This window comes from Dama dama, chromosome 12 (genome assembly GCF_033118175.1).
Source record: "Dama dama isolate Ldn47 chromosome 12, ASM3311817v1, whole genome shotgun sequence".
Lineage (NCBI taxonomy): Eukaryota > Metazoa > Chordata > Mammalia > Artiodactyla > Cervidae > Dama > Dama dama.
The window spans coordinates 28107130-28127012 of NC_083692.1; the positions used below are offsets into that span (position 1 = coordinate 28107130).

Here is a 19883-nt window from a genome sequence, read left to right on the forward strand (position 1 = left end):
TTTTGGGTCATTTTGAAATACCTTTTACTATTTAACTGTTGCATTTTACTGCTTAAAATATGTGTTCTGTCACTGGAAATACATAGTTTAATAAGCTTAAAATAAAAATATGAGATATAAGATATAAAATATTATTTTTGAAAAATTATTCAGAGTATAATAATCTCGGATTTTTTTCTTAAAATGCCCCTATTTTTCTTAGAACAGGCTATTTTAGTATTGGGAGAGCTAAAGAGGAATGGGTTATAGAATTTTCAGAGTTTATTTGAGAAACTGCTGTTTTCACCTCTTTAGAATTTTAGCTGAATCAAACTTGTATTTCTTCTTAAGTGTTACTGTTACATCAGTTTCCAAGATGGTTTCTTTGAATTTTTTTGAGTTGTAATTTATCTTTAATCCTATTAGAGTTAAATTTTCACCAACTTTATTCTAGTTCCTTGTTAGATTTTAGTTGATTTCTTTTTCATATTTTTTTGTTGGCCAATTGTGAATATTGTGTTTTGGTTTATTGAATCATAGACTCCGACATTTAGTAATAGGAGTAAATGCTTTTTCTTTTCTTAAAGACCACAAGCATTTAGTAGCTTAATTACTCATATCATACTTTTTGTTTTTGTGTGTTTTAATATTTTCTCTTTAGTAGAATCTTTAGATTAAAAATATCAGTCAATAAAAAGTTTACCTGTCTGTAAAAAAAATATTAGCAGTATTAAACTAGTGTTTTGTTTTGGTGGAGGAAAGGAGGGTGACTTTCTTCACTTTAACTGAGAAATTCTAATTTAATTGTGACGCCCTCAGGAGATTTTCATAAAACTCACATGATGGTAAGTCAGGCTTTGACAGGAACAGTGGCTTTTCATTGCCCTCTGAAGCATCATGCGCTAGTCTGGCTGTAAGATTATGGAGTTAGAACCTGTCATCCTATTCTAAGATTTTCTTGCTTATTTAATATTATAATGACAATTAACTATTCCTTTTTAACAAAAAATAAAAGTAATTGAAAATTTAGGATACAGATTGGAGAACATTTGGTTGGCCACATCTATCAGTGGCCTTTCCTGATGGCTCAGACAGTAAAGAACCTGCCTGCAATGCAGGATTTGATCCCAGGGTCCAGAAGATCCCCTGGAGAAGGGAATGGCTACCCACTCCAGTATTCTAGCCTGGAGAATTCCATGGACAGAGGAGCCTGGTGGGCTATAGTCCACGGCGTCACAAAAAGTCAGGCACAACTGAGCTACTAACACTTTCAGCTTCATCTATCAGTACTTTTTTAGTTTCTAGAATTTTAGTTGCTCAGGTTGGTGTTACCATAAGATGGGTCGTTACTCTGTAATTTTTAGCTGTGATATGGTATCATTGTTGAATCCTGCTAGTTTTGCTGGGTTTTGCTAACGAACTATACGAACTATGCTTTTCATGTTGTAAACTTCCTAGATTGAGATATTCAGGAGAAGATTTCCTATGAAGATAAAAGACCTTAACCTTTATGCCTTTCCGTGAGTGTATGGCTTTCAAGGCTCTGTACTTAATTTTGTTTTATAAATTTAATATTCTGCTCCTTAAAGAGGGCCTCTAGAGCTGTATAGGCTTTGGGTCCCACCCCACTTGGATTTACTGCTGGCTAATAAGTTAATTTCTTGAAAATTCTAAGAAAAGCAATGACAAACATATACTTGAGGTTTCAAAAACTGTCAAGTCACACATATTTTTCCTGGTGGAAGAAATGACGTGGACAATCATAGCAACTAGTAGAACTAGGTATTTGAAACCATATGCACAGCTTATGATTGCAAAAGCATCAAGAATAGTTTTAGAGTCTTATACTCCTTTGACTGAGTTCTGTTTAATTTGCAGACTTTTGGTGAAGTTCTCTTAAAAAAACAGATAATTTCAAATGTTAGGAAATGTTTGTGAGATGTGGAAGTTTACTCTTTGATCTCTGTTTTTATGCTCCTCTAGCCACAGTAATAGCGTATGTTTCCTTCAATTTCTCTTTATTTTCCTTCCATTAGGTCTACTTGTATGTATTTCAAAAAAATCCTCATAAGTAACGAGAATGCCAATTCAGTAATGTGTATAATACTGAATCTTCACATTTCATTGTAGTATAGGAATGTGAAAAATCCATATGAGCTGAAAGCATGTAGTGTGATCTTAATACTCAATGAAAAGGTATGATTGTTCCATGACCTTTAACAATGTTGGTCAAAGCATTAAATAAATAAAATCTCTTCCTGTTGGTTTTAAGTGCAGGGAAATGAAAACAGTAGTGACACTAATATTTATTTAGTACATTACTTAGTGATCTATAACATTAGAAACATTGAGATTAAAGTGTTTCATTTCTTTGCAAAAACCTATCATAAGTCATTTGAACAATTCTTGCATTCTTGTAATATATTTTATGATATGAAGAGAGCATTTTTTCTACCTCTTAGCAAACAGTGTACTTCTTTTAAGTTTGAATCCTCTTCAACTTTATCCTTTTACTTTCAGTACTATGAATTACTTCCTAGTACTCCTTTAATGTGAAGGGTTTTTTTTTTTTTTTGTAATGGTATTACGTCCCCTTGGAAACGTTGGTCTTTTTTACAACAATCCTTTTCCTGATTTATGTTGATAGGTTTGTCCTCACTAGGTTCCTCTGGCTGCATATTTCAAGTCTCTCAAGTACAGCAGTGTCAACATCCCACCATTCTTTCAGAAGAAATAACTTCTTTTATGTTTAATTTGAATTTCACCTCCACCATGATCACTTTACATTTCTTTGGTGGGCTTTAATCTTTGATGGTGAATTCCTGCTTTTATTTCTCCATTTTTGTAAAATGGCCCATGAGTGTACCACTGAGAGACAAGGAAGCAATACAACTGCACACTTTGCTGTCTATGCATGAGCTGAGTGGTGGGTGCACTGTAATTCTGACAGGCTTTAAAGCAAGTAGTGAAATTGATCACTGATTGTTATGTGTACCTGTTATTTATTCGTGACTTGTAGACTGATGATATAGCAGCAAAGTTTATACTTTATGGTATCGATCATAGTTAATATACTATGAAAACCAAAATTTGAACTGTGTTGTTGGGAAACTGGTATTATTTAACAACAGGAATGTTTAAGTAACTAAAATTGATGCATACTGGACTTGTGTAAAGTAAGGACTGTTTTTCTCTCTTACTCTTTCTCACTATATGTTCAAAATCACTTAAAAAGCTAGCTTCTAGCAAGAGTTTAATAGTCATGATTAAAACATTGTTTAAATATTTTAGTTCATTTTGTGGAAGCAATTATTTTGTAACTAACTTTGAATACTTAATTTAAAAAAGACAAGTGTATGATTTTGTGTAGCATTTGAAAAGCAACCCCAAACTGAAATGGATTGTTTGGTGTTTTTTTATTTTTTTCTTCCAGTTTTATGTATGGAGAATTGACTGACAAAAAAACCATTGAGAAAGTCAGGCAGACTTTTGACAACTACGAGTCAAATTGCTTTGAAGTTCTTTTGTACAAGAAAAACAGTAGGTATCTAAGTCATCAATAAGATGTGTCAACTCCTTATTAATATTATATATTGGTAAGTGGTAGCTAAGCTATAGTGTAGAGAGAATATAAAAGATTTATTGCTTCTCTTGGCAGGAGGTATTTGTAAAAATTAGATAGTAAAATTAATAAATAATGCTTATGAAAAAGAAAGAAAAAGATAATGCATTTTGAATGTGATTTCTTTTGTGTGTCAGACGGCAGGTTGTTTTGTGACTAATACCCATGGTAAAGATCCTATAGTTATGTGACAACAGCTAAAGATGACTGAGAAAAACCGCTACAATATTGTAAAGTAATTAGCCTCCAACTAATAAAAATAAATGAAAAAGAAAAAAGAAAAAAAATCACTGAGAAATTCGTTCATTTCTTCTTATGGTTAAAGGGAAAGTGGATTGTTATCAGTGAGTATGTTATCTTTCAACATATACATAGATGACATGTGAGTGTATGGTATCTACCTGAGGCGAATCTTTACCAATATGGTTGTTTGCTAGACCAGACTGCTTTGTGGGAAGACTGGTGAGAATAGTTGTTACTCTCAGAAAGTACCATTCACATCTGGTAACTTTGTATTGATTGTATGTGCTGTTGTCTAATGATGGGAGGTATGGGTGGTCAGTTGTCCATTATATAATCACATAATACGTCATGATATGGGCCTTAGGTAATTATGAGTGAGTTTGATGAGACTCTTCAATAGAGTTTGGAGGAAACAAACAACAAACAAAAAGCCAACTAATACACTCATCAACCAAGTCTCCTTTCTAATTTGTTTTTTATGAATAGTCACTTACTTTATTTCTTTTTTGCTGCATTTCCAAATGGGCCCCCCTTTTTTTTTTCTTCTAAAGAACAGTCACTGCATAAGATGAGTCAGCTTATTTAGTGTTAATGGTTAAACGATAGCAAAGCCAATTATTATCTTTAGTGAAAATTGATGGTTACTAAATTCTTCCCCAGTTCAGGAAGCATTCTAGCTTCAACAGGAAATGCTTGTACCAAGTTTAGTGCTGGTTGGGTTTTGTGGAGCATAGTTTATTCTCTCCATTGTACCTTAAATGTTTGTTCTCTGTTGAATATTTAGGTTTTCTTTCTATTAATAGGCCATCATAGGGATAACGACAACCATAGGCATTGCTTCACATTAGTAGTGAAGTTCCCATTGCCAGGTGCTATTGGCAATGGAAGAATTAGTTTCAGTGGTTTTACCTAAAGAATGTTCTGTCATCTTATTTTTCATTATAGAATCAAGACTGAAAATATATTTCTCTTTGACATCATATCCAAATGTCTATTGGCTTGTCAACTAGAGAACAATCCATTCTGAATAATCAGCTCTGTTTTCTATAAGAGAAAAGCCAGGTTCTAGGTGCTTTCTGGGATTTTTCACTAGATCCAAACACATACTGGTATTTTGTAGCCAAAACTTGTATGCCAAAACTCCCTTTCTTTCTTTATTTCTTTTTGCCTCACCACAAGGGAGGATCTTAATTCCCTCACCAGGGAATGACTCATGTCCCTGCAGTGGAAGTGTGGAGTCCTAACCACTGGACCACCAGGGAATGCCCCCTTTCATTTTTATACAGGGTTGTTACCCCTTGAATGACTTCAGTATATACCTCAAGTTTAGCAAATGATTTAATATTATTCCATATTACTAAGATCATTTTAGGGGCTTTCCTGATAGCTCAGTTGGTAAAGAATCTGCCTGCAATGTAGGAGACCCTGATTTGATTCTTGGGTCGAGAAGATCCGCTGAAGAAGAGATAGGCTACCCACTCCAGTATTCTTGGGCTTCCCTTGTGGCTCATCTGGCAAAGAATTTGCCTGCAATGTCGGAGACCTGGGTTTGATCCCTGGGTTGGGAAGATGCCCTGGAGAAGGGAAAGGCTACCCAATCCAGTATTCTGACCTGGAGAATTCCATGGACTGTACAGTTCATGGGCACGTGGAGAGTTGGACACAACTGAGTGACTTTTACTTCACTAAAGTCATTTTTACCCTGAGATTTGAACAGAATAATCTTTTTTTTTTTTTCTTTCTGATTTTAAAGCTTCAAAGTCAGATCCATAGTTTCTGATTGTCTCAAAAATATCTTGTGGAAATTTTGTTTTGTTTATATCCTTTAAATCATGTTAGCAATAACTTTAATATTTCATTTCTAAAAGTTTTCTATGAAGGTGGTTTGGATAGTTTGCTTTATTTTAATAGCTTGTAATAATTGTCTGGCCCTTGTTCAGGCCTATCTGGTTCTTTTCAGATAACTTATATATGCATAGTTGTCTGTTTGGAGTCAGTAGGAGTTATGGCACATAGCACTCTATATTAAAACTCCTGTCATTTCTGGATAGTATCTGCATTGAGTTTTTTCCTTAATATGAAGAATAGATATTGTTCATGCACTATAATGGAGTTCTACTATACTTAAAAGCAGCTTTAAAAAATCTTGTAAATAGTTAGCTAAAGGCTTCTGAACATCAACTGAAAGAATTGTGCTCTTATGATGTTTTTTAATGTTAGAAAAATTCACTCGTCTGTAGAGAACTGTTTTGGGAATGCCAAAATCTTGGTCTGAATGCCAAGTCCTCCCAACACTTCCATTAAATACTTAGCTAAACACCATTTGCAAATGGGGAGGTTGAGATATCTGGTTTAATATGTATCACAATTGACATTTCAGTTTGCAACCTCAGTTCTTTAGGTCCATTGCTCTGATTATAGCGGGTTGCTTATACTGTTGAGAAAAAAATGCAGTGACTCTGGGAGGATGACTGAAAATGGATCTTTCTGTTTGCACAAACGCAGAATTGCGATAGCTAGGGCAACTCAAAATAATCAATGCCAGGGCACTGCATTGAGTTTCCAGCAGCTACAGGTCTCTCTACCTAACCCTCCCAGACTTTCCATCACCTTGAACTCAAATCCAGAATATAGATATTCACCACCCATGCAGCGAAACTCAGCCTCCTTGGAGAAATCTGAGCCTGTGACTAAACTTGAAAAAAGTATACTGTGATTTCTGAAAGCAATTTTAACAACAGCTCTGACTCAATGCCGAAATTTGAAAAGTTGCTGTTTTCCTTGGAAGGTCTGAGCTGTAACATCATCTCTTTTTGTTTAGATTTCTAGCAGACCTTGGAAAACGACTTATTTTTAATGCCCCTTTCTCTCTGTTTATGACCTACTGCCTCAAGCTCACTGTGTTGGAACAGCCACAGGCCATGTATCTGCGAGCGTCTGGGTCTGGTGATTTGTCAAACTGTGCACATAACTCACAGTTCATGGACACACTGTGTAAAATAAGAAGCAGAAAACAAAGAACAAACCTTTCTGGAAGATGGTGGGATTGTTTTTGAGGTCCCTGTCTCATCCTGTAATCGTTTTGGAAAAGACTGTGTCCTTCTGTAGGCTCCCTGGGGTTGCAAAGGACCTGGTTGTCAGAACTGAATATTTATAAAAACCTCTTCTTTGGAATTCTTTGACTTCTAGCATCCGGTAGTCAATTCACCTATTCTGTGTAAATGGCAAATTTCCCTTTATGGTTATATTATCACCGGACAATTTTTGACCACAGATATGGAGATGCTTCTTATGGGTTTTCATTGAAAGTCACTAACAGGCTGTTGACTTTCCTCTAAAGATTAAATATTAACAGCTGCACATCTCACTCCCCAAATCCTAAACCTGACAAAAGACCATATGTCTTTAAAATAGAATATTCAGAGAGGCTTTACTGCACTGTGCCTTGGAAAGACTGTAATGAAAAATGCATCATTTTGATTCTGATGGAAAATTCCCTCAGTGTTTTATCATTTAGTGAGTAATTACTCCTTTGAAGGCATTTCTTGTGTCTTCAAATATTTATTATTTGATGTAATGCCAATTTCTGATTTGTCCAAATCCTAAGGCTTGAATACTTTAAAACACTGTGTGTTCTGAAGTCAGGAGGAGCTATTGTTTGAAGATCATTGTGACAGAGTCCAGGCTCATGCTTTGAGCAAGGAGGTTGGAAGCAGTGTCTCATGAAGAGGTCTGAGACTTTCAAGGCCTGGGGACATTTTTTTCTTTAACACTGCCTTGAAGTCTTCAGGTATAACTTTCTGTACATCAGGCTTGTAATGTTGCTGACATCCTATCTCTCTGATGTGGGGATGTGGTCAAAGCTGAAGAGTTTAAGTCTGTTTGACTGATGAGAGAACCTTGAGGTAGAAGCAGCAATTCGGAAGTTCCTACAAGAGAAATACTTATCAAAGCATCAGGTATTGATGTTGAAATCGACTGGAAACACTTCTTGATGTAACACGGAGAAGCACATAGGAATGCTCACACTTGGTGAGAATATGGAAGGGAGTTGGTGAAAGCAGCAGTGGTGTAGAGACCCAGATCTAAAGGCGACACTGAAAGAAACGTGGACGTTAGTCCCTCAGTCATGTCCAACTCTTTGTGACCCCAGAGACTGTAGCTCACCAGGCTCCCCTGTCCATGGAAATTTCTAGGCAAGAACACACGAGTGGGTAGCCATTCCCTTCTGCAGGGGATCTTCCTGACTCAGGGGATTGTCCTGACCCAGGCCTCCCTCACTGCAGGCCGATTCTTTACCATCTGAGCCACCAGGAAGCCCCATTAACAATACTTAAATAGCAAGACTGCCTATATTCCACTGTATTATGAAATGATGCCCTATGCTTTATTTTCAAATTTTTATATTTTGAGTTGAAAAACATATTCCTTAATTTTTGAGCAACTGGTAGTTGATATAAAATGAAAACTTTACTGATTCTTTTCAGTAATTAAAATACTGTTGTTTTGGTGCTGATTCCTGGCATAGCAGTTTATGGCTGAAGGAGGAGGGAAAGCAGGAGACCAAATCGTTGTGGTGGCTGCATCACACTGTTGTCCTTTCTCTCTTTTACAGGAACCCCTGTTTGGTTTTATATGCAAATTGCACCAATAAGAAATGAACATGAAAAGGTGGTTTTGTTCCTATGCACTTTCAAGGATATTACGTTGTTCAAACAGCCAATAGAGGATGATTCAACAAAAGGTAATTTTCTTTTTTATTTTTTTTCCATTTATTTTTATTAGTTGGAGGCTAACTACTTTACAATATTGTAGTGGTTTTTGCCATACATTGACATGAATCAGCCATGGATTTACATGTGTTCCCCATCCCAATCCCCCTTCCCGCCTTCCTCCCCATCCCACCCCTCTGGGTCTTCCCAGTGCACCAGCCCTGAGCACTTGTCTCATGCATCCAACCTGGGCTGGTGATCTGTTTCACCCTTGACAGTATACTTGTTTCAATGCTATTCTCTCAGAATATCCCACCCTCGCCTTCATACTTAAGGATTAGCCTGTCATTTAAATATAGTATTATTATTTTAACAATATCCATGGGTTGAACTTTTAAAACAAAATTTTACTACGTGGCCTTTCTTTGGCTTTATATTTATTCTACTAATTGTCCAGAATCAATTTTATTCAATCATATGGTTTGAATGGAAATAGGATATTGAAATATTAGGTGGTTAACTTATTATAAGAGAAATTGAGATGAACTATAAGGAAGAGATTTCACAGAGCATTATAAATTTTGAATCAATATGGGAATTTCAACAACTTCTATCATACTGAGACTTAGAAACAAAAAGTATAACAGCTTGTGGGGTTGTTTGGTGAAGTCCTACTAGAGCACAGTTGATTAGTTGATTGAATTTTGTTATATTGATTAGAGCATGAATAGCTGACTTTTTCAGGCTACTTTTCTTCCTTTATTTAGTTGTTGTAGATTCTCTTGGGTAGATGTTGTTTAATTATGTGAACAATTTTGTCATCCAGAAAGCGGCTGGTAAAATGCAAACATTCTGATTTGAGTCTTATTGACTATAATATTCAGAGAGACTACTATAGAAGACATTAGTGAGTGGTATGTGCTTCTATCCCCTTTTATATGTAATTTACTCTCATTTTATTCTCTCTAATTATTTTTAAATTAGAAACGGATATCATATAAATGAAGAATTTTAAATACCCTTAGAAGAAGTTTTTATGAAATGGTATTTTTAATTATCTCTTAAGAGACTAAAAATGGAATGTTTTCTTTACATTTAGTAAACATTGAATTTTTTTACCTCTTTAAAAAAAACTGGCATAGCAATTTTAATCTTTTCAACTGTAATCATAATCAGAGAAAAATTACATGTGTATATATATATATGTGTGTGTGTATGTGTATATCATATATGTACACTCATGTATGTGTGTGTATGCTCAGTTTCTGTTTAGGATCAAATTGCAAGAGGAAAATTTTATGAAGTGCAGATCATTTAAAGTATGACAGAGAGCAATTCATTGTGACTATTTCTGAAAATGTGTATACAAAATCATCTCCTGGAAGTTCAAATAAAGTATTCACTTTTCAACTTGTACTATCTGTTGCTCTGATTTTACTTGTAGACCCGGTATCTAGGAAGTTTAATTGTAATACTATTTTTAACAGAATAGTTTTCTAATAGTGTTTAGGTTTATTTCACCTTTGTTTTGAAATTCAAGGTGCTCCATCCAACAGCAGCAGAATGCATATTTTTCTCAAATTAAGTGGAACATTCACTAGACAGATCATATTCTGGCCATAAAACACACTTTAAAAGCTTTAAAAGAGTATAAATGTTGCAAGGTATGTTCTCAGATCACAGTGGAGTTAAGCCAGGAATCAGTGAGAGGAAGACAGGTAGAAAAATCCCCAAATATTTGGAAATTAACAGATTTCTAAATACCCCACAGGTCAAGGAAGAAGTCTTAAGATAAATTATAAAAATATTTTGAACTAAATGAAGATTTAAATATGACATATCAAGTTTCTGAGATGTAAAAGCAGTGCTTAAAGGGAAATATATGTCATTAAATGCATATATTTGAAATGAAGAAAGATATGAAACTAAATAGCTAAGCTTTCACCTTAGGCAACTAGACAAAGAAGAGTAATTTAAACCAAAGCAAGCTGAAGACAAGAAGTAATAAACCTTAGAGTAGAAATCAATGAAATAGAAAAAAATTAGAGAGAATCACTGCAACCCAAAAGCTGATTCTTGGAAAAGAATGTTAAAGTTAGCAAACCTTTAGCCAGGATAACCAAGAAAAAGGGAGAAGGCACAAATTACCATTACCAGAAATTAAAGAAAGGCCATCACTACATATCCCATGAGCATAAAAGCACATAAAGAAATACTTTGAGTGATTTGATAGCCACTGAATTGATAACTTAGTTAAAATGGACCAATTCCTTGAAAGACACAAACTATCAAAACTCATAATAGGAGAAATAGATAAGCTGAATTGTCCTGTATCTATTAAATAAGTTAATAATTAATACAGTTCCAAAATAAGAAGTGCAGATAGTTTCATTGGTGAATTCATAGTCTTTTCCAGAAAACAGTGGTAGAGAAAACTCTCCTTACTCATTCTATGAAGCCAGTTGTTCCATCATACCAAAACCAGAAAAAGATATTACAGACCAGCATTTCTCGTGATGTAGATATAAAAGTCCTCAACAAAAATAGATTGCGAGGGTGTGTTAAAAGAATTACACTTAATGACTAAGTGAGATTTATTCCACATGGAAAGATGTTTCAAAATTCAAAAACCTATCACTCTCATTCGTAGTACTGATATCAGGTTAAAGAAGAAAATTGATTTGATCATATCAGTTGGCATAGAAAAAGCATTTCACCACACCCAATAGTTGTTCATGATAAAAACTCACAGCAAAGTAGGAATAGAGAACTTCCTTAACTTGACAAGAAATATTTATGAAAAACCTGCAGCTCACAGCTGTCTGTATCTTAAAATGCCATATATATATATTTAATTTTTATTTTATGCTAAAATAAAATGATATATGATATGTTTGTAGAGTTGATTAACATTGTTGTGTTATTAATAGTTTCAGGCGTACAGCAAAGTGATTTAATTATATATAAACATGTCTATTCTTTTTCAAATTCTTCTCCCATTTAATTTATTACAAAGTATTGGGCAGAGTTCCCTATGCTATACAGTAGGTCCTTATTGGTATCCATTTTAAATATAGCAATGTGCACATGTCAATCTCCCAATCTGTCCCTCCCTCTACCTTTTCCCCCTGGTAACCATAAGCTTGTTAGTCTGTTTCTGTTGTGTATATATTTGTTTGTATCATTTTTAAACATTCTGCATATGTGATATCTTATGATATTTGTCTTTCTCTGTCTGACTTAATTCATTTATTTTGATAATCTCCAGGTCCATCCATGTCACTGCAGATGGCATTGTTTCATTCTTTTTAATGACTGAGTTATAGTCATATGTATATATATATAAAATATATATATATTTATATCACATCTTTATTCATTCATTTCTTGATGGACTTTTAGGTAGCTTTCATGTCCTGGCTATTGTAAATGGTGCTTCAGTGAACATCGCAGTGCACATATCCTTTCGAACCATGTTTTTCTTGTGAGATATGCTCAGGCGTGGGATTGCTGGGTTATATGGTAGCTCTATCTTTAGTTTTTTAAGGAATCTCCATACTGTTTTCCATAATGGCTGCACCAATTTACATTCCCACTGACAGAATGGGAGAGTTGTCTTTTGTCCCCACCCTTGCTTGTATTTATTGTTTGTAGACTTTGATGAAGGTCATTCTGACAAGTGTGAGGTGATATATCATTATAGTTTTGATTTGTTTTTCACTTGTAATAATTAGTGATGTTGAACATCTTTTCATGTGCCTCTTGGCCATCTGTATGTCTTCTCTGGAGAAATATCTATTCTTGTCTTCTGCCTATTTTTTGATTGGATCATTTGTTTTTTTAATATTGAGCTTCAGTGAATTGTTTGTAAATTTTGGTAAAATGCTATATTCTAAAATAAAAGATAAATGATTGGCATATGACTTGTGACCCAACATATTCTTCAGATGAATTTTACTTGCCTTCATACATGAATGATAGCCAGACTGAGTAAAAAACCACAGACTTTTCCCCTCAAAAATATTTATACATTTTTAACTTTCATATTTAATGGTTACTGTTTTTCTCATTCACTTTAACTGACTTCATGGCACAGCTAAAGTTGGCCAAGAAAAGTACAGTGCTTTCTCACAGGTTTGACCTGCTGAGCATTAATGGTGGTAGCTGTTTTTGGAAACTAAAAGTTGGCAGCATTTTACAATGAGGTTGGGAGAAAGGGTGCTCATATTGAAAGACTGACCTTTATTTCTCAAGCTAATTGCTCTCCATTTATCTGCCTCTACATCCATCTCTCTGCATCCTTTCATCAGACTCATAGAGCTCTTTCTCTTTTGAATGCATTATTTTATTCTTACAAAAATGAACTCCATTTAAATAAACTTGAGACAACTTAGACCACTTGATTTTTGAGTAATCTGTTTGATAGACCTGTAAATTAAAGTTTATAGGGAAAATCAAACCTCATTGTGAAAACCTTAGAGTAAAATATCTCTTTCCAAACCAGAATTTGTAGTGGAAGAGCTTATTTTAAATAGATTTTTATTTTGAGACTCCTCCACACCTTTCAAATACATAACAGATTTCTAAAAAAGTATTGCACAATGTAACTGTGAATGGTGTATATGAGCTACTTTCTATTATTCATGTGAATTGTAAATTTAATATGAAAAATTCAATAGAACTAAAATATTTATGCCATTAAGCAATCATCCTACTGTCCCTATGAAACTAGCATATCAGAAAGTATATTTTGAAAACTTGGTGCAAAAATGCATCTTTCAGCTTTTTGAGCAAAGAGGACCATAGAACTTTTGGGAAAGAGCAGATGAGATTTCATGATAACACCAGAGTATCAATATGATTCGAGTATAGATCATTGAACATGGAGGCAGCAATCTTATTTTTTTATTGGAATATAAATGCTTTGCATTTTGTGTTAGTTTCTGCTGTTTGATCAAGTGAATCAGTCATATGCATACATACATCCCTTCCCTCTTGGAGCTCCCTCCCACAGCCTCCTCTCACCTCTCTAGATCATCACAGAACACCTTGCTGAACTTGTGCTTATAGAAGCTTCTCACCAACTACCTATTTAACACACAGTGGTGTATATATGTTAATCCTAATCTCTCTCTCTCTTCACCCCACCCTGCCCCGCCCTGCACCATGCCCACATGTCCATTCTCTATGTCTGCATCTCTCTTCCCACCTTGAAAATAGGTTCATCTGTACCATTTTTCTAGATTCTACATATATAGTAATGTTACTTTAGATTCAACCTTGGGCACCAGAGTTACTTAACCTGAGCCTTTTTGTGACTCTTCTAGGAGTTATTTTTTCTTTTTTGTTTATTTTATTTATTTATTTTCCCCCAACCAAGCATGCTGACTGAGCACACAGTATGGTGCTGGCACTGTTAACTAGGTCTTGGAGATACTAAGTTCCTTCCATTATATCCTAGTGGGGAGAGGGGTGGTGTGAAAAAAAAAAGATATATAATGGAAGCTTTCTTCTGATTACTCTTATTTTCTCAGTAAAAGAGGAAACATGGTTATCAGCTGAGAGTAAGTATGGTGAGGCGGTAAGGAGGGGCGAAGGGGAGAGGAGGAGGAAGTGTGAATCAGTTGTGTAGAGAGTGGAGCAGTGAGTGGCTAAGGTGGAATTCAGCAGGTTTTCAGTGCAGCACTGAGGTCCACGTGAGACTTGTGACCATACATTTTTGTTTGTATCTATGAGTGTGATTATGTGCTTACTCCACCCTAGTATAGTCAAAGGTGTGTAGATGGTGAAGTAGGTGAGTTGGATCTAACCAGAGCTGGGATATGGTTAGGTGAGCAAGATGAAAAGAATCAGGGAGCTCAAGGATCAGGGAGAAGGGATCAAGGAGCTGAGGATATTTGCAACAGAGTAGGTTGAAGGTATTTGCAAAAATTGGAAGCAATACTTAGATAAAAAAAGCTTGGCTGGGGATATAGAAAATAGTGTTTTAAATGCAGAACAAACAAGTGAATCCACACATAGGAAAGCCAGGATATAACTTTTAAAAAAATTTCTAGAACAAGGCCATTTTACATTTTTTAATGTGGAAAAGGGCAGTGATTGGAACAAAGGCCCATATCTTTTAAGAATGTGTCAAAATTCATTGAAATTGGTATCAGTCCCCTTTGGCTTATCTTGGTATTTTTACCAAGAAACTCAGACATATAGGTCAAAAACATGAGTAAATTGGCTAACTGTGAATTGTACTTCTAAGTTGTATCTGGAATGGTAACTAGAGTGTTATGGCAGCCAACTAATTTGAGAGTAGTACTTCCTCATAATGAATCTTATGATCACCAACACTTCATTCTAGATGAATTTCTGCCTTTAAAATGAATGGCACTGAGTGATGTCAACTTATATATACATGATGGGTGGCAGCAGAAACTATTGAAGGGGAAGAAACCAGTCTTGATGAAGCAGTTAATATGTGTCAGGAGCTTTGTATTCTTTATAGCTCATTCCTATAATTCTGAAAATTAGTGTTATTACCTCCATTTTGCTGTTGAAGATTCTGACACTCAAAGTCTGACTGATTTTCAATCCAGTGTTCTCTCTATTGGACCATGCTGCCTTATCCCTTTCCAGTGGATACTTACTGGAGTTTAGCCACCTTAAACCCTCTGCTCTCCTTTTTCCCTAAAAGATGAAGCACAGGTTGAGGACAGTCTGATTCTGACAGGGCTGTACTGTTTTGAATCAACAGAATTTACTGATGATAATTCAAGGAGGGAAAGGTGTTTTTGTTATTTTTGTTTCTGATACTGAGGTCCTGGGACTGTTGCTCAGATTACCAGTCAGTGGTACCTGATACATCATTTATAATAATACAGTGGGGAAAAATTACAGCCAAGAAATTCATTCTGTTGATTATCCATATGTGTTCTAAAAGCGATGGTTCAAATCTCTGCCCATTTATACAGTACAGTATTTTCAAACAGATTCAGAACCTGCCAAGACACTTAACAGTGTGAAATATCCTGTGCCAAATAGTTATGGCATCTTTGTGCCAATAATTGAGACAAAAACAGTTCCTGGAGAATGAAAATAACAGCAAAAACAGCAGCCTTCCCCTTGTAGGAAGCCAATGGTTTTCTTTAGAGAGGAACATACATGAAATATGAGTAATTATACCATGCAGTCTCTTTGGCCAAGAGTATAATTGTTTACCTAAGCTTTTTTCTTATAGATTAGAATCTTGTGTTGCAATCTAGTAGATTGATTGAACTGCTTCTGTGACTTCCTTTTATTTTTAAGATTAGGCAGTCCATGACAAAGAGGTTAATTGCAACCCAATAGAGCTAAACTAATGTTTTATTAAGAAGGAGTTGGCATCCTAAGCTTTTAGGAGAACAAATGTTCTCATAATGCCATGAACAACTTATAGAGCAAGTATTAGGCTCTTCATATTCAGCTGTCTGTTCACATTACCCCATATCGACCACATCTAAGTAACATCAGCGAACTGTGCTGAATAATCAGTCACACCAGTTAGGTCTCAGTAAAGGTGAAATCAGTAAATGTATCGCTTGGGAAAGTTAGAACTGCTGATATGCCTTTTTTTTCCCTCTGACCTAGACAGTGTGACTGCTTAACTTTTTCAAAGTTTGACTGTTTAGTGGGGGCTGCTGACAGATCAAATAAACTAATTCATTTAGTCACACGGGCAATTCCAGATGTATCCAAGAGCACAAAGGTATATAGGTATAAGGAAATTCACTGTGGCATTGTTAGTGATAGTGAAAAATCTAAAAGTCACTTAAGTGTTCATAAGTAGAATATATACATGATCATCAGAAAAGAGCAAATGCCTAATTCTCTGAGATAATAAAGGTACAGGCAAGAATCAGTTACTATGGTTGGGTGGAACTTGAGATGGAGGGAACAGAAGGGAGGTTGAAGGCTGTTGTGTTTCTTCTCTCTTCTGTTTTTTCAATAATATATTTGATAAGGTAATCTGCTGAGAGTGAAAACAGAGGGGCAGCATAAAGAATATAATGCTGTTTAGAAATGAGGACTGCAAGAAAGCTCTCACCAGAGACAAAAGATCACTGAGCAATTTAGGGAGTGCATCTTTGAGTGCTCCCTTTGATTTAAATGTGAATCAAAACACTCCCCGGCTTTGCACTGGTTTTCTAGCTCTGCGAGCATTTTGATATTGAAGTGCTTAAATGGTTAAATGATTAGACAACTGCCTTTGCTTTCTCTAGGAAGAATTCTTACCAAGTATTGATATTTCCTTCTAAACATTTTCTCAGTATGTCTGAGTCAGTTTGACAATTGTCACCACCTTTTTTTTTTTTTTCTGTTAGCAACTCCCCAGTTTTCATTTTGAGAGAAAAATTATAGTCCTCCACACTTCCTCCCCAACCCTCTACCATACCCTTTCTAGCTTCTCCAACCCAAAGCCCTTCCTTCACAAGACAGAGTTGTATTAGTATCTGTTAAGAGCTGAACATAGGAAACCAGAAGATTTGCTTCTTTATATTCTAATTTTAACTATTAATACATATAATCTGGATGCCGTGTTAATTTCTATTTAACTTTTTAAAATGTTCTCATTCATTCAGAAATGTGTCTAGTGCCCACTATGTGACAGTCATGGAACTAGACAACCAGGGATAGAAAGAATAAAATCTGGTGCCTAAAAGTCATATCATGCAGTAAACTCCCTTTTCATCTGTTTAAGGGTTGTCTCATCAGAATACACTGTGTGAAAATTTCAGAATGAAGAATTAACGTTTTTCTTTCTGTTTCTTTCTACTGTTTACCATGTTTTATTTTCACAGTTTTAACATTTTGTCTTCCTCCAGGACATTGAAATAAGGTAAAGGGATGAAATAGTTCTTGATTACGTTGACTTCATGTGTATGATGAGACACACATACACAGGCACAGTTGTTTTATGTTTAAATGAGGAACTGCTGCCTCCTCATTAAAAAACTGTAGTGTGTACTCATGATTCTTGAAATAGAAAACCAGAGGATGACGATAAACATTCATTATTATGTTTATCCTTCCTCCCGCATTTGCTTCTTTGTACTATCCTAGGAAAGGAGTGAACACTTGGTATTTGATGATTTGTATTCTTCCATGTGTTATTGAATTTATTCCTTTGATGTCTCCGTTAATTTTTTAAAAATATTCTGAACAAACCATTATCACACACAGGGAATAAAAATTATCTTCTGTTTTAATCCAATAATCAGATGTACTAATAGGTGCAACATTATTCATCTTAGAAATATGAACCTTGAGTTAGTATAAGATTTACTTGCAGTAATTCTTGGCAGTCCAGTGGCTAGGATTCTCTGCTTTCATTGATGAGGGCCTGAGTTTGACCTCTCATCAGGGAGCTAAGATCCGGCAAGACTTGTGGCTCAGCCAGAGAAAAAGAAAAGAAAGGAAACTGAATCAGTGTTGACTTGGAAGTTTCTAAAAATATTCACTGCAATTATAATACTCAGTTGCTGTAAAAAGAGAAATGATCAACAGGAAATATTTTAATATACCTGCTGCCAATATAGTTGCTGTCATCTGAGGACATCCTTATCATTTTAACCCAATAAATCAAAAACCAAACCAAAATCCAGTGATAATAATACGTGACAATATTTCATGTTAATGTTCATGATAATAAAAATGCAGCTTATTTTTAAATCCTATTTTTAAAGTTACGAATAACTTTTGATTAGTTAGTCAATTAAAGGTCTATTTTATGGCAAGCCTCTACCAAGTTCTGAGAATGGAGAGATGAATGGCAGTTTAATGGGAGTGACTGACATGGTTATCAATGACTGCATTAGTATTGTTAGTGCCATGTGAGGTATGTATCCTGTAGTGTGAATGCACAAAGGAGAGTACATCTCTCATGGGTGCATCCAAGAAGCTTCCAGTGGATCCCAGGATGCTTTGAGTTTGGAGGTACCAGTAAGCATTAGCCAGAATGATGGGAAGGGAAAAAGCATTTCGAGCAGGCAGCATGATTATAATGTGTGAAAGCATGAAAGCATTGAATGTCATAGGGTGAACAGAGAATTCCTAATGGATTTAGTTTTGTTTTTCAATTTGTCGTTTTAATTTGGTAGTGATTTGAGTACAGAGTGTGTATGAGAAGTAGAAGGAGATGGATGCAGAGCAAATCTTTAGGGTCAGAGACTAAATGACACATATACCAAGGATAATCAGTGTTATCCTGAAGACCTCTAGGGATCTCTTAAAGAATTTAAAATGGGAGAAGGGCATAGTAAAACTTGTGCTGTAGAAAGAGCTCTGGCATCAATGTGGAAAATATGTGGTCAGAGAACAGAATATAGACTATAGTTTTTAGGAGCTACTGTCTAACTCAGGTGAAATATGATATATATGACATGACATATTAGAGATGGAGAAAGGAGATTAAATTTTAGGATATTTATGGAAGGAATTGGATGTGTGTGTGTGTGTGTGTGTGTGTGTGTGTGTGTGTGTGTGTGTGTGTGATGTGATAGTGAAGGAGGCTGGTGAATCTCAAGTTTCTGATTCGGACAGCTGGAAATATTGTTGAGTCATTCACTGAGACCAAGAATCCACGATAAAAGCAGAGTTGGAGATGTGGGGAGAAGGTGATGATAAGATCAGTTTTGAACATGTTAAGAGTCATCTGAGTAAGAGGTGACCAATGGCCAATTAGACATAGGTCTAGTACTTGGAAGAAAAGTCTAAGTTGGTGATATAGATTGCTTGATAGTGTTTTATGTTGATGTTTAGTTCTTAGAGTTGATGGCATATCTGGTACTTCCTTGTTTTTCTAGCATATTGCACAGGGCAAACTTTAGGGTTGCATGCAATTTCCAAAACCTAACATTCTAGTCACTAGGATGAGCACCATTAAGGAAAAAGAATAAAAATCTTCTATCAACCAGTATCAGTTTACTCTTTTCCCCAATCCAATAGTTGATATCATAGAGTGAGCTGAATTGATGGGCCAATATAAAGCCTAAATGAAGCCAGAATTAGATTGAAAAATAGCAGTAAAGTTTGATGTCATCTACCTTGTGTGGCTTGAAAGACATTTGGTTGTGTCTGCTCAGGATTTCTTCCTTCATTTTTTGTCACATTGTCTGAAATTTCATCAGTTCCATTAGAGTCATTCCATTGGACCATCATGAGTTTTCATTTTTAAGGAGTTGTTTGGTAAATACCCTAGTTAAAGGTAATAACATGGAAATTGTCAAATGATCTTACTGGAGTTTGTAATAGATTAGAGCTTTTGGGGATAGCTAGAGAAAGGCTGATTGAGATAGGAG

General features: G+C 35.4%; 1 protein-coding gene across 1 annotated transcript in view; it reads left to right on the forward strand.

The window, feature by feature from the left end:
• KCNH5 (potassium voltage-gated channel subfamily H member 5) overlaps positions 1-19883 on the forward strand; it is a 367668-nt gene that overhangs the window by 36882 nt on the left and 310903 nt on the right. Inside the window, exons 3-4 of the mRNA XM_061158360.1 lie at positions 3413-3519; positions 8460-8588. Of these exons, the coding sequence (XP_061014343.1) occupies positions 3413-3519; positions 8460-8588 (236 nt within the window). The remainder of the gene's footprint in view (positions 1-3412; positions 3520-8459; positions 8589-19883) is intronic.